At 57.9% G+C, this 14,232-nt stretch overlaps 1 protein-coding gene across 1 annotated transcript in view; it reads left to right on the forward strand.

The window, feature by feature from the left end:
* Positions 1 to 12,996, forward strand: part of EFNA2 (ephrin A2) — a 40,699-nt gene extending 27,703 nt beyond the window's left edge. The window contains exons 2-4 of the mRNA XM_039566305.1: positions 6,462 to 6,751; positions 9,267 to 9,332; positions 10,561 to 12,996. Of these exons, the coding sequence (XP_039422239.1) occupies positions 6,462 to 6,751; positions 9,267 to 9,332; positions 10,561 to 10,682 (478 nt within the window). The 3' untranslated portion in view covers positions 10,683 to 12,996. The remainder of the gene's footprint in view (positions 1 to 6,461; positions 6,752 to 9,266; positions 9,333 to 10,560) is intronic.
* Positions 12,997 to 14,232: the final 1,236 nt, after the last annotated feature.

A 14,232-nucleotide genomic window follows, 5' to 3' on the forward strand; every position in this document is an offset into this window, starting at 1 on the left:
CAATGGGATGCCAATCCAATATTGGGGTACCAGCCCCACAAAGGGGTACCACGGGGGCAATGGGGTACCAGCCCCACATGTGGTACCCGTCACAGCCCAGTGCCAGCTCTCAGTGAGGATCAGTTCCCGTTATCCCACGAGCATCCCCGCAGCCGGAGGAGGCTGAGCTGCTTCCGCAGCGTTTTCGGCACCGCTTTGGTGGGAATCCTCTCCCGGGTACCACGTGCCCAGGCCCCTCCAGGCTGGCGCTTGCATTTAAACAAATTTTATTTTCTTCTGCACGCTAAAGCCTCCCCACAGCCCGCGGGATCGGGCTCGGCTCCGCTTCTGGATCCGCAAACAGGCTGAAATGACAGCTCCGGGGGTCCCCATTTATCTCCACGCCTCTCTCCTTGTGCATCCCATCTCATCCCGCTCTGTCACCCCATCCTGTAATATCTCAGCATCTCCCTAAAGCAAAAGATGACAATAAAGTGTAAATGGGGAGTGTTGGCTCCGGAGCATAATGATGGCAATTTAGATGCCAGCCGTCATTTCCCCGCCGTTGCCCCAGGTAACAGGAGCCGCTGAATCCTGTGGGAACGCGGCCGAGGCGGGACGAGGTTACCTCGGAGGCTGATGGCTGTCCTGGGATTTTCTGTCATTTACCTTAAAAGGAGGGAAAGGGAAATATCTGTCAATGGAGGTGTGAGCTGCGGGAGCATCGGGCTGAGCCGGGCTGGGGGTGCTGCTGCCCTGTTCCAGTGCCAGTCCCTGACCAGCTCCAGGGATGCCAAGGCTGGGGAAGTGCCCCCTGGTTCTGCATGGAATTTGTATTCATTTCCCACAATGCCTGCCCCAGACCCCATCCCCATCCCTGTCTCTATCGAGGTTCTCCTCTTCATCCCTCTCCCTGTTCCCATCCCCATCCCCATCCCTGTTCTTATCCTCATCCCTGTCCCCATCCCTGTCTCTATCCACATTCCCATCCCCATCCCTGTCCCCATCTCCATCCCTATCCCTGTCCCCATCCCTGTCTCTATCCACATTCCCATCCCCATCCCTGTCTCCATCTCCATCCCCATCCCCATCCCTGTCTCTATCCATATTCCCATTTCCATCCCCATCCCCATCCCTGTCTCTATCCCCACTCCCACCCCTATCCCTGTCTCCATCTCTATCCCTATCCCTGTCCTTGTGTCCATCCCCATTCCCATCCCCGTCCCCACCCCTGTCCCCGACCGGAGCAGCTCCAGGGCTGCCAGCCGACCTTAAGCCCAACCCCAGCTGCCATGGGCGGGAGCCGTCACCGTCATTCCCGATCCTGGTGATTGAGCTCCTGAATATGGAGCCGGGCTCGGAGGTTTGGAGCCGAGATAAATATCGGCATTAAAGCTGTCAGGGTCGGCGCCGCGGCGCTGCCACCGCTCCCACGGTGTCACCAGCGGGGTCACCGATGGTGGCACTGCTGGAACCGGGCACTCCCACTGGCCACGGCTCCCAGTGACAGCCCTGGGGGGTTTCACCCCATCCCACTGCTCCCCAAAGAGGAAATTGTTTCCCAGAGCTCCAGGAAGAGCCCCAGCCCTGCCCATAGTTCGGTTGGCATTGGCTTTTCCCAGGGATGTGGTGGTAGCTGGGACCAGCGTGTTCCCAGGATTCCCTGGCTGGAAAGCTCCGGGAAAGGAGAAAGGAAAGGGAGAGGGGAAGGGAAACTGGAAAGGAAAGGGAAACTGAAAGAGAAAGGGAAGAGAGGGGAAGAGAAAGAGAAGGGAAAGAAGATAAACATGACGGGCATCCCTAAATCCTCTCCACAGCCTGGCTGGGCCCTGGGGAGCCCCTGTGCCCCCCACCCCATGCCCACCTCTCCGTGCCCCCCACCCCCTGCCCGTGCCCGTCCCGCCCCCCATACTCCTGCTCGCCCCCTCTTTATTTTTTTAATCAGCGGCGTCGCTTTCTGGCGCCGAAGCGTTTCCCAGCCCCGTGCTCAGGAAACCTCATTAACACAGATCAAAAGGAGCTTTTAATGATTTATAAAGGTGCAGCAGTTTGGAGAAATTAAATAATTTAGGTGCTGTGTGTACGGCGGGGTCCCTCCGGACCGCATTACTGGCGCTCCGTGAGCCGCGACGCCGTCCCCGTTCTGTCCCACCGCGGCACCGGGGACAGCGCCGGAGCCGCCGGGGACCAGGACTCGTCACTGCCACCATCCTGGGGGTTGGGATGGATGGGGACAGGGCATCCCCTGAATGTCGTCTCATCCCTGCCAGCGCCAGGGCTTGGCCGTGGTGGGATGCTGGGATCCTCCGGCACAGCCCGGAGGGCGTTTGGGAGGTGCCGGTGCGGGGGACGCTTGCTCTCCGCCATGGAAAGGATTTGGAAACACGGTTAAAATCCACCTTGGCTCTGGTGGGGTGGTGGGATGGGGCAGTGCGATGGGGTGTGTGGGGTGGCGGAGCCCTCTGGACCAAAACTGAGTGGACACAGGTGTCCAGGTGCATCCGGCTCCATCCCCTCCCAGCTCCGTAAGTGGCTTTTGCCTCCTGAGCAGGGAATATGGATCGGCCTCTGGGACACCAGGACCAGTACATGGCCCCAGTTCTCCCCGATGGCCCCGTCCGGCTCCTGCCCGGCGCTGCCGTTGTCACCCCGCGGGATGACGCTGGGCTCGGGCTGCCCAAGGAGAAGTAGAAACAGATGGAAAACCGGCTTAAACGTTCCCGGCGTGAAGTCCATTCCCAGCCACGGACATGCCAGGAACCAGCCGAGCAACGGGATTAATGGAGAAAGGAGCTGCTGGAAGGGGCCGGTGGGCGCCTGCGCCCCAGGGGCACTTCCCTGCCACCCCCCTGGCTCCGGGAGCCGCTTTGTCCCCATTTCCTGAGGTGGGGGACACCTTGGCAGGGCTGGGGGAGCTGGGGAGGGTTGACATTGGCTGCTCCGCAGCTGAATTTCCATCAGGTTGTGTTTAATAGCCCCGGAGAGGGTGGGAGGGCTGGGGGGGGTTGGTTTGGGGGGGCGGGCGGGGGGGGGGGGGAGCTGCTGTGTTTTATTTTGCTCTGTAATAGGCTTATTACTCCTGATCACGCTGTGACTATTTGAATGAAGGAGATTTCGGGAGATGAAAGAGGAAGGGAGATTTTAAAGTCTCTCAGCGCCTGGCCTCGCAAGGACGGGTGCCCTTGGAGCGGGGGGGACCCTATACCTGGCCCCCCTGCCCCAGTTCCCCCCCTCGCCCCTCTGCCCCGTGAGCCCTGACTGGCCCCCAATGGTTCCAAACCTCCTAATTTCCAGCCTCAATTTATTCATGGCCGGTTTATACCCATTTGTTTATGTGCCAACACCGTTCCTCAGCTTAAATAGCTCTTTTCCATCCATAATATCCCCCCCCACCCCGTATTCCAGCGGGCGCAATCATATCTCTTTTCAAGCTGTTCAGGAAAGAAAAATCTGAATTCTTTAACCCTTGGGACACTGGCTGGTCTCGCAGGGTGTAGAGAGACAAATCCGCTTTGTTCCCGCTCTGGGTCGCTGCCTGAATTTGGGAATTCTGGGAGGATGCTGCTGCTGCTCCGAGGGGAAACTGAGGCACTGGCTGTGGTTGGGGGACCAGGACTAAGGTCTGGGTGTGGGATTTGCTCTCCTGGTTGGCTCTGCCCTGCAGGGACCAGGGGTTTCCATCTGCAGGTGCCTCTCGGAAGGGATTTTCCCCTCCACGGTGAATATCCAAGAGGTAAAAACTTGGGAAGCCAATGTGCTTCCAGCATGGAGATGCCACCCTGCCCGGCATGGCACGTGGACACAGGGGGTGGGTACTGCCAAAGGGCCTTCACCAGCTCCGAGATTTGAATTCCGGACAATTTCCCTCCGGTGGATTCGTGCTCCTGTCGTGGAAGGGGCAGGGATGTCACGGTGATGCAAAGCTGTCGATTAAACCCAAACCTGATGGAGCCGGGATTGGTGGGTGACATGTCCTGTGCTGGGGCCCCGCGGTGCCGGAGGGTGGGAGCACGGAGATCCAGAGCCGGGATATCCATGGAGCGTGTGCTGCCAGGCCGTGGGTTGTCCCGGTGTACATCCCTGGTGGTGGGATCATCCCCATCCCATGGTGTCATCCCCATCCTGTGGCATCATCCCTGGTGGTGGCATTGTCCTCATCCCATGGCGTCATCCCTGGGGATGAGATCGTCTCATGGTGTCATCCCCAAATCCCATGGTGTCATCCCTGGTGGTGGGATCATCCTCATCCGGTGACATCATCCCTGGTGATGGAATTGTTCTCATCCCATGGTGTCGTCCCTGGTGATGGGATCATCCCATGAGATCATCCCCATCCTGTGGCATCATCCCCATCCTGTGATATCAGCCATGGTGACAGGATCATTCCCATCCCATGGCATCATTCCCATCCCATGGAGTCATCCCCATCCCACTGCATCATCCCTGGTGATGGAATTGTCCTCATCCCATGGTGTCGCCCCTGGTGACAGGATCATCCCCATCCCATGGCATCATCCCTGGCCCATGGCACCAACCCTGGTGATGGATCATCCCCATCTATGGTGTTATCGTGGGTGATGGGATCATCCCAATCCCATGGCACCGGCCCTGGTGCTGGGATCATCGCCATCCCACAGCATCAAACTGGGGTGCACTGGGGGAGCCCAGGACCCCATGCAGAGTGGGGTGCACTGTGCTGGGGGTCCCCACAGACCCCCCACACCCGAAGGAGTGTCACCCCCTCCCCACATCCCCCCAAAGGAGTGTGACCCCCTCCCCGCATCCCCCCCGCACCCGTCTCTGTCTGGGCCATTATTTAGCTTTAATCAGCTTTAATTCAGCAATTTGTCAGGCAGACGAAGGCCCTCGAAGTGAGTTTTTCCCAAAAATATAATAATTATTATTATTATTATTCCCCTGATACGTGGGGGCCCCTCCCGCCTTTGCTTGGGCTTTAGTAACGATCATTAAAATAAATAATTTTTTAAAATAAAAGGCAGCGAGAAGAAGGATTTTTTGTTGGTTTTTTCCCTTTAAATATTTTTTATTGTTCTCCCTGCGTTTGAAAATTGTTTCCCAGTAAATTCCAGCCCTTTGTATTAATTTTACATTTTCCAATGTTACCTTGCCAGGGGCAGGGTTGGCACAACTGGCTCGGGAAAGGAGAGGGAAGGAGAGGGAGAAACCCTGCTCCTTAATTAGCGCGTTCCCTGTGTGATCAGAGAGCTTATGAGGCAGGTAATGAGCTGGAAGGGGGCTGCAGGACCCCCCCCGTCCCCACACCGCCTCCCTTCTTCCCCCCCTTCCCTTTTTGGGGTCACTCTCCGCCACCGTCCCACCCTGGGGATGGCGATGCACTTTTGGGGTGTCTCCGGATGAGTTGAGGCCGTCTCAGCAGCTGCCACAGCCTCAGGAGGTGTTTGGGAGCCCCAAGTTGTTGCTTTGGGAGGTTGAGGGGGTTGTGGTCACTGTCCCCAACCCATCAGGGCCGCGCTGACCCCTCCAGTCGCTGGCCAAGCCCTGGAGCTGTGGGGTGCCGAGGTTTTGGGGGGTTTCCTGCTGGGAGGAGCCTTCAATTGGTTAGGAAAAAACCTCACTCGACGAGGAGGGGGAGCCAAGCTGCCGGGGGGGAACGGTGAATTTGGCCTCGAGCTCCACCAGCTACAGTGCCGGGGGTCTGGAATTTGGGGAGGGGGTCACAGAGGCCGCCCCAAGGAGCTGGAGGGAGATTGCTGGCGTGTGCCACAGAGTTCTCCAGCGCTGCTAATCCCTTAATCTCTTGGATAATCGGTGCCAAGAATGCCAATGACACCAGGATTGTGGCACTGGGCTGCGGCGATGCCAGCGCTGCCGGGAATAATCGTTTTTGTGTGATTTCCTACCAAGTGGTGCCGGTCTGTTGGCGTGAAACAAAGAGGATCTGGGTTAATCCGGAGGTTAATGGGGGTGTTGGGGTGGGATCAGGCCTTGGATCACGGCATGGAGAGGCCCTGGCTGTCCCTGGACCCCTGGAAGTGCCCAAGGCCAGGTTGGACGGGACTTGGAGCACCCTTCGACAGTGGAAGGTGTCCCTGCCCATGGCAGGCTGGGACTGGATGGGCTTTAAGGTCCCTTCCCACCCAAACCGTCCTGGGATTCCACGATTCTGTGGTCACCTGCTCCTCCCACTCAGATCCAATAGTCCAGGATCAGCTGGAGGCACCACTCGATCTCCCAGGAATGGTTCTCCTTGGCTCATTCCTGCAAAACAAGAGCCTTTTCAGTCCCAAAAAGAGCAGCTTTGGCAGAGTTCCAGCCCAGGACACCAAGCAGGGCACAGGAACAGAACACCCCTGAGGACTGGATGAGCTTTAAGGTCCCTTCCAAACCAAACCATGGCGCGATCCCGTGATTCCAGCGTGCCGGGGGCGGGGATGGGGGGGGGGGGTGTCTCCAAATGAGCGAGAACGAGTTTGTGACGCAGTGACCCCACTTCCACACAGGTTCCACCGCGGGGACTACACGGTGGAGGTGAGCATCAACGACTACCTGGACATCTACTGCCCGCACTACGAGGAGCCGCTGCCGGAGCGGATGGAGAGGTACATCCTCTACATGGTCAACTACGAGGGCCACGCGTCCTGCGACCACCGGCAGCGCGGCTTCAAGCGCTGGGAGTGCAACCGCCCCGACTCCCCCAACGGGCCCCTCAAGTTCTCCGAGAAGTTCCAGCTCTTCACCCCCTTCTCGCTGGGCTTCGAGTTCCGACCCGGCCACGAGTACTACTACATCTGTGAGTTGGGGTGGGGATGGGGTGGGAGTATCGCAGGGGTGTCCCGCTGGCTCGGTTTGCGTTGGTGCTCCAAAATGCTGCAGAATCCCCCCAAAACTGCAGCGCATCCGGCTCAGGGTAAATATCCCATGGAAACCTGCGCTGGGGCTGGGTCACAGCCCTGGGCATGAGAGTGACCAGGATTGTCCAGGGGCACTGGTCTCATCCCAGTGGGAATGGCACTGGGAATGGCCCCAGGCAGTCATCTCCTGTGTATTCTTGTGCTCTCGCAAATATTCCCATGGTCTCCCATGTAATTCCTGTGCTCTCCCATGTAATTCCCGTGCTCTCGTGTGTAATTCCTGAGCTCTCCCACGTATTCCATGCTCTTACATGCAATTCCCATGCTCTCACATGAATTCCCGTGTTTTCATGTGTATTCCCATTCTCTCCTGTGTATTCCCATGCTCTCACACGAAATTCATGTGCTCTCCCATATGTTCCATGCTCTCCCATGTAATTCCCATGCTCTCCCATCTATTCCCATGCTCTCTGTGCATTTCTGTGCTCTCTTGTAATTCCTGTGCTCTCCTGTGTACACTTGTGCTCTCCCATTTATTCCATGCCCTCCCGTGTAATTCCCATGCTCTCTCCCATGCATTCCCATGTATCCCTCTGCTCTCCCAAATCCGTGCTCCCTTTCTCACCCATACCTGACTCCTGAACTGCCCCACCTGCTCTGGAAGAAGCTCCAGCTCTGGCTGCAGGACGAGGGCCCCTGGGAGGGAATTTCCACCTCCAGAGCGTCCGCAGGGGCAGGAGGGGAAGAGGAACCCACTGGAAAAATAATCCAGCGGTGCTGGGAGCAGGTGCTGGAATAAAACCCAAACCCAAACGAGGCAGCGCGACCCCAACCCCGCCGTCCTCGCCGGAGCCACGGCCGCTCTCCTCCACCTTATCATTCCTCCTCTTTTTCCTAAAGCAGCTGTTTTCAGCCCACTTAATTTGTTCCTTTTATCTATATTAAATTACCATTTCCCCCCTCTCTCTTCCCCCCCGTAAAATGTCACCGGCGCAATAACTGCGGCCACAACTCTCTCTCTCTCTTTCCCCCCACCAACTCTGCCCCCCCTGCTTTTATTTTATTTTATTTTTTTTTCTTTTCTTTTATTTTTTTTTTATTTTTTAATGTCGTTAGGGAGAGATTACACAGGAGTAAATGGGAAGCTGATCATTGCTAACCCGGTTAGAATTCCCGTCATGCGGAACATTAGAAATTATGCCTCTTTGAGGAACCGTATTTAGCAGACATGAAAGAAAAGAAATTACCTCCTCCTCGAGCCCACGGGTTGGAATCCATTAACCCGCCGGCACCGGGACACGCTCGTGCCTCTGGAGCGGGTCAAGGGCACGCGCTGGCCCTGGGGATGGAGCTGGGATGCAGCAGGATGGGATGGGATGGGATGGGATGGGATGGATGGGATGGGATGGGATGGATGGGATGGGATGGGATGGGATGGGATGGATGGGATGGATGGGATGGGATGGGATGGGATGGGATGGGATGGGATGGATGGATGGGATGGGATGGGATGGGATGGGATGGGATGGGATGGATGGGATGGGATGGATGGGATGGGATGCTGTGGGATGGGATGCTGTGGGATGGGATGGGATGGGATGGGATGGGATGGGATGGGATGGGATGGGATGGGATGGATGGGATGGATGGATGGGATGGGATGGGATGGGATGGGATGGATGGGATGGATGGATGGGATGGATGGGATGGGATGCTGTGGGATGGGATGGTGGGATGGGATGCTGTGGGATGGGATGCTGTGGGATGGGATGGGATGGGATGGGATGGGATGGGATGGGATGGGATGCTGCGGGATGCCTGTGGTGCTGCTCAGTTCAGCGCTTTCTCCTTCCCCCTCCACGGGGTGTGGCACCAAAAAGGAAAAGAAAATGGGAGGGTAAAGAAAACACCCCCATGGAGGGTTGGCAGCAGTCCTGGAGCAGCTGGGGTTGGAGTTAGGATGGAGTTGGGATGGAGCTGGGATGGAGTTGGGATGGAGCTGGGATGGAGCTGGGGTGGGTCTGGGATGGAGCTGGGATGGAGCTGGGATGGAGTTGGGATGGAGTTGGGATGGAGTTAGGATGGAGCTGGGATGGAGCTGGGATGGGGCTGGGATGGAGCTGGGATGGAGCTGGGATGGAGGTTAGATGCTCATGGTCCTGCTCACCTCAGCACCTTCTCCTTCCCCCCATGGGGCGCAGAGCCAAAATGGAAAAGAAAAAGGAAGGGTAAAAAAACCCCTCTGCTTTATTGAAAAAAAAAAAAGAGAGAAAATTAAATCTCTTTATATATATAAAAAAATCCCATTTTCTCATCCTGAGAGGAACTATCACCTCGATAATTGCTGCGATTCCTCCCTTTCTCCCAATGTTTATTATTTTTATTCAGTGCCTTGACCCTCGTTTTGCCGCTGTCCCCACAACCCACCCCCTTTGTCCCCTTTTCCTCCCGCAGCCGCGTCCCCCCCGAACACGGTGGACAGGCCCTGCCTGAAGCTGAAGGTTTATGTTCGGCCAACAAGTAAGTGAGAGGTTTGGGGGGGCCCTTGGGGGGGTCCCCAGGTCCTTCCCCATGGGTTGAGGGTGAGTGGTGGCCCCTGATGGTGACAGGGATGGGGACAGGGCCCCACAGCCCTGTTGGAGCCACCTCAGCGCTGTCCAGACAGAGAGAGGGGGAAAAAAAAAAAGAAGAATAACAATAATCATCCCTGCTCAGTGGCTACTTTTCCGACTCGCATAAATCAGCCATTTAAAAAAAACAAATTAATAATTTTCTTCTCCTGTTAACGTGTAATTAGCAAATGGCAGCGGCTCTCCCCGGGGACAGCGGAATGTCACCGGGTAACCGATGGCTCTCGCCTCCCTTCCTTTGGTGGCTTTAAAATAAAACCCAGCATAACGGAACCATCTGTAAAAACTCATCATGTTCCGTTCAGGGCAAGGGGAGGGAAAGAAATCTCTCCCGATATTATTTTTTAGGATTTTAATAATATTGGGATTTTGTTCTGTTTTGCCGAGGGGAAGGGAAGGGGGAGAGGGGCTGGGCCTGGGGGATGGTGGGAGGTCCCTGAGGGGGCAGCCCTTGACTGGGTTTGGCCCTGGGATGAGTCTGGAAGCCTCATCCCGGCATGGGGGACCCTCCGGAATTGGGGGGGACAGGGGGATGGGGTGGGTGGAGCGATGGAGCATCCCCAGGCAGGACCAGGCTCTGCTTCTCCTGCCTCCAGGTCCATAAAAATCCATAATCCAGTGACAAATTGGAGCGAGCTGAGCCTGCAGAGTGTTCACATGGGGTCCCCTGTGCCCCCCGTGTGCTCCTGGCTGCTCCTGGGACCCCTGGGCTGTGGGCAAGGGGTGTCCCCGCCCCAAGCGGGTCCATCCTCGGCTAGTTCCCCGGGACAGTGCCACCTGCCCCTGGCACACGGGGACGGGGTACAACGCTCCCTAATCCCGTTAAAAGGGAGCTCTCTGTGCCCTCGCCCACCCTGCGGAGCACCCTCGGCGTTCCCACGCCGCCCGTCCCCGTGGCCGGAGCCACACTTGGGTGTCCCCGTGTCAGGTCCCGGCGGTGGCAGCAGCACTTTTGGGGAAGCTGGGATTTGGGGAGGGGTCAGTGCCCGGCTCATGGCCGCGGGAATGCTGCCAGATCCCAATCCCGGGGTGCCGAGCATCACCGTGCCTCTGGATCCAGCCCGGATCGCTGCCATCCCCCCGGCTCACCCCTCCCTCTCTTCCTTCCTTTTCCACAGACGATTCCCTCTACGAATCCCCGGAGCCCATTTTCACCAGCAACAACTCCTGCTGCAGCCTCAGGGTGCCGCCGGCGGCGCTGGCGGTGGTTCCGGTCGTCTGGACGCTCCTGGTCTCGTAGCACCGACACCGACGCGCCGGAAGCGGCCCGGGGACGGATCCCGCCCGCCCCGAATCGCCTGGATGGTGCCCAGGAGGGTCGGTGCTGCCGGCGAGGATCCTGCCGCCGCCTCAAGTCCCCGCCGTGGCACGGCCGTCCCGCGGGAGCCGGTGCCGGGCTGTCCCCGGGGATGGATCCCGACTTCCATCCCTGCCCTGCAGCTCCGGCTGTCCCGGCGGGGCGTCGCTTTTTACATTTCTAGACCAAATACAGAGTCCTCGTCCGTTTGGGTTTTTTCTTTGAGTTTTGGTTTTGGTTTTGGTTTTTTTTTAAAAGAAAAAAGATTTTTATTTTTATTTGTTGGGTTGTTCCCGTCGGGTCCCCCCGCTGCCAGACTGACCCGCACGGGCCGGGCTCAGCCCCCACGCTGAGCCCCTTTTGTCCCCACTGCGGGCAGAGCCAGTGGCAGCACCGGGACCACCGGACACAGCGATGGTGCCGCCGGCTCCATGGGCACGACTCCTTCCCAGCCCGCCGCAGGACGTCACGGAGCCGGACCCGCCACTCCCGGCCACCCCTGCCCCAGGCACGGGGAGCCTGGATGGACACAGCCCCCTCTGAGTGCCCAGAGGGTCACCCTGTCCCCTCCACTTGTGCCAAGGATGTCACCGCTGTCCCCATGGGACACCGGGGCGGCTCCGTGAGCAGCAAAGGAAACTGGATGCAGCCAAGGAGAGCACTGGGGACAGGTGGCATGGGGACACCGGGATGGCCGGTGTGGAGAGCAGCGGGAATGGTCAGCTGAGACAGGGAGCACTGGGATGGCCGGCATGGAGAGCTGGGAATGGCCGGAGTAGAGAGCACCAGGGACGGCTGACATGGAGAGCAGCAGGAATGGCCAGCGCCGGGAGCACCGAGAGTGACCAGCGGCATGGAGAGCACTGGGGACAGCTGGCACTGAAGATTGGCACTGGGAGCACCGGGAAAGGCTGGCACTGCCAATGGCCGGCACTGGGAACGCCGGGAATGGCCGGCGGGCACGGGGAGCACCGCCGGGCGCTGGGAGCCGGCGGGCCGGGCTCGCCCAGCCGTGGGCATCGCTCCGAGGGCGTTTGGCCGGCGCCGGGGCAGGAGGAGTGTGTGCCATGGATTTTCCTCCTCTGCCCTGCTCTGTGTCCCCCCGATGCCTTGGGGGTACAGGACACCCCATGGGGGGGCCGGCGGCCGCGTGCGGGACCATCCTGGTGCTCCTTCATGGTCACCCCGTTGTCCCCCGACATTCCAGGGCTGGGCTTGGGGATTTTTCCCTTTTCCTTTGCATTAATAAGTGAAGCCCCCCTCCCCCCCCAATTCCCCCTCGCCGAGGTTGGCCCTGACCCCAGGGGTGGCAGGTCCCCAGGGAGGGGTCACCCCACAGCCCCGGGGTCTGACCCCTCCTCGCCTTAAATCTGGGGCTGTCCCACCTTGGGGGGGTCCTGTGCCCATCCCGCAGAACCTCCCTATTCCCAGGGGGTTCGGTGGTCCTGGGGGATGCCGGAGATGGGCTCAGACCCGGCTGGAGCCCCCTAATTCCAAGTGGATCCTGGTCCTTCCCCCGACCGGGGGGCTCCATCCCTGTACATACAGCGCTATACTGTGAGCGGTTTTTTTTATGTATTGTTGAGAATGGATTTTATGGAAGGGTTTATCTTATTTTTATTTTATTTTTATTTTTTAGACTAGGAAGCTGGAATCTCGCAATAAGCTCATCTCGACCATCCAAAAAAAAAAAAAAAAGGGGGAAAAAAATTACAAAAAAAAGGAAAATGACAAAAAAAAGAAAAAAAACCCCGTAATTAAAAAAAAAAAAAAAGAAATCGCATTCCCTGCCGTCCCTGTCCCTGTCCCGTGTGTCCAGACCAGGTCGTGGTTCCCGAAGGTGACAAAAGCATTGTGTTTATGGGGGGAGGGGGGGACGCGGGGGGCACCCACCGGGCTCCGACGCGGAGCCGGCAGCACCCGCCTGGCCTTCGGTCTGTGTTTTATATATATATAGATTATATATATAAATATCTATATTGTGTACAGCGACTGTGGGAGAGTGGAAGGACGGAGGCGGCGGCGGGGCCGGCGGTGGGGGAGGGCTGGGGGTTCCCTAGAGCAGCCCCCCCTGCCCTCGGTGCTGTCCCCACCCCGCCCCGTGCTGGTCCCCGTCGCGCCTCGCTCCGTCCTTCGACATTTCCGCTTTCGTCCTCGACGTCGTGCTGATGGTAACCGGATCTCTCACCCCCCCCCCCCATTTGGATTCTGTATTTTTTTATAATAAAATACAAATAAATGTCGTGTGAGGCCCTTGCTTTGAGGAATCACTTCTCCCTCTCTGTGCGGCTCCGTGTCCCCCTGAAGGGGGGGAGGGTCTGGGATTGTCCCCCCGGAGGGCTCTGGCTCCAGGGAGTCCATCCGCGCTCCCAGTGCAGCCCCTTTCCCTCGGTACACCAGGGCTCTGCAGCCAGACCTCTCTGCTGGGTGGTGTGTTAATTACGGGAAGGATTTAATTACCCTGTTAATTAATAATAATGGATATTAAATTAATTAATATGCGGTTGTTGATAGTACTTAATTATAGGAGGCGAGGCTGCCTGGCGGGTGGGCGCTCCGGGCTGGCAACTCCCGCAGCCCCGGCTCCTCACCTGCTGCTGCCTCAGTTTCCCCAGGAACGAGACCCCTACAGGTGACATCCTGGCAGGCCACCAAAGCCAGGACAGGCTGCTCTGAGGTGGCATCACGAGCATCCTCTGCTCTTTTTTTCCTTAAATCCTAAACTTTTTCAGAGCGGCCCACGCTCCTTCCCTGCGTTTTATGCCTATTCCAGCGTAATTAGCAGCAATAGGAACAACCCGCTGGTAATTAATAGAGGCTCCCACAGCTGATCCGAGCTCTGAAGTTTTGCCACCAGAGGGTGAGAGACTAATTTTGCTTTTTAATAAGGGCCATATGTGTGCCAGGAGCGGGAGCGATGCCACCCACCGCCGGGGACGTGGGTGCCACCTCCAGCTCCGCCGTCACCGCCGGCACTGGGAACCACCAGTGAAAGAGCCCAGCAGGGATTGACCAAAGAGGGAATTTTTAGACCAGCTCAGGAGGTTTTCTGAGACCGGGCTCATGATTTTTTTAACGCTGGGGGTTGGAAATAGGTAAAAATAGCGAACGGGCAGGCACGAGGCTGAGACGGATCATCGTTAGTAATTAATTAATGGAGTCGTGGGGCTTTAGGGCCTGAATGGGATCATTTAGAGCCCGTCGCTCGTGCAGAGGCATCGAGGCTTGATGTGGGGAGTGGTGGTGATGGAGAGCTGGGCCGGGCCTGGATGCTTTGTGTGCTGGATCCTGTTGGCCTGCGGGATCCCCATCCCACCAATATCGGGATATGAGCAGAGCTGGGTCGTTCCAGCTGATAATTGGGGCTGATTCCATGGAGCCAGGCTGGGAGGTGCCAGCCTGCTCCCCACCTGCTCCAGGACTCCCAGGGATCCTGATCCTCCGGTGGGGATCCCGGAGTTCACCGTTCCGAGATCTCCGCTCCCGCTGCTCC

The sequence above is a fragment of the Corvus cornix genome, chromosome 28 (assembly GCF_000738735.6).
Source record: "Corvus cornix cornix isolate S_Up_H32 chromosome 28, ASM73873v5, whole genome shotgun sequence".
Classification (NCBI taxonomy): domain Eukaryota; kingdom Metazoa; phylum Chordata; class Aves; order Passeriformes; family Corvidae; genus Corvus; species Corvus cornix.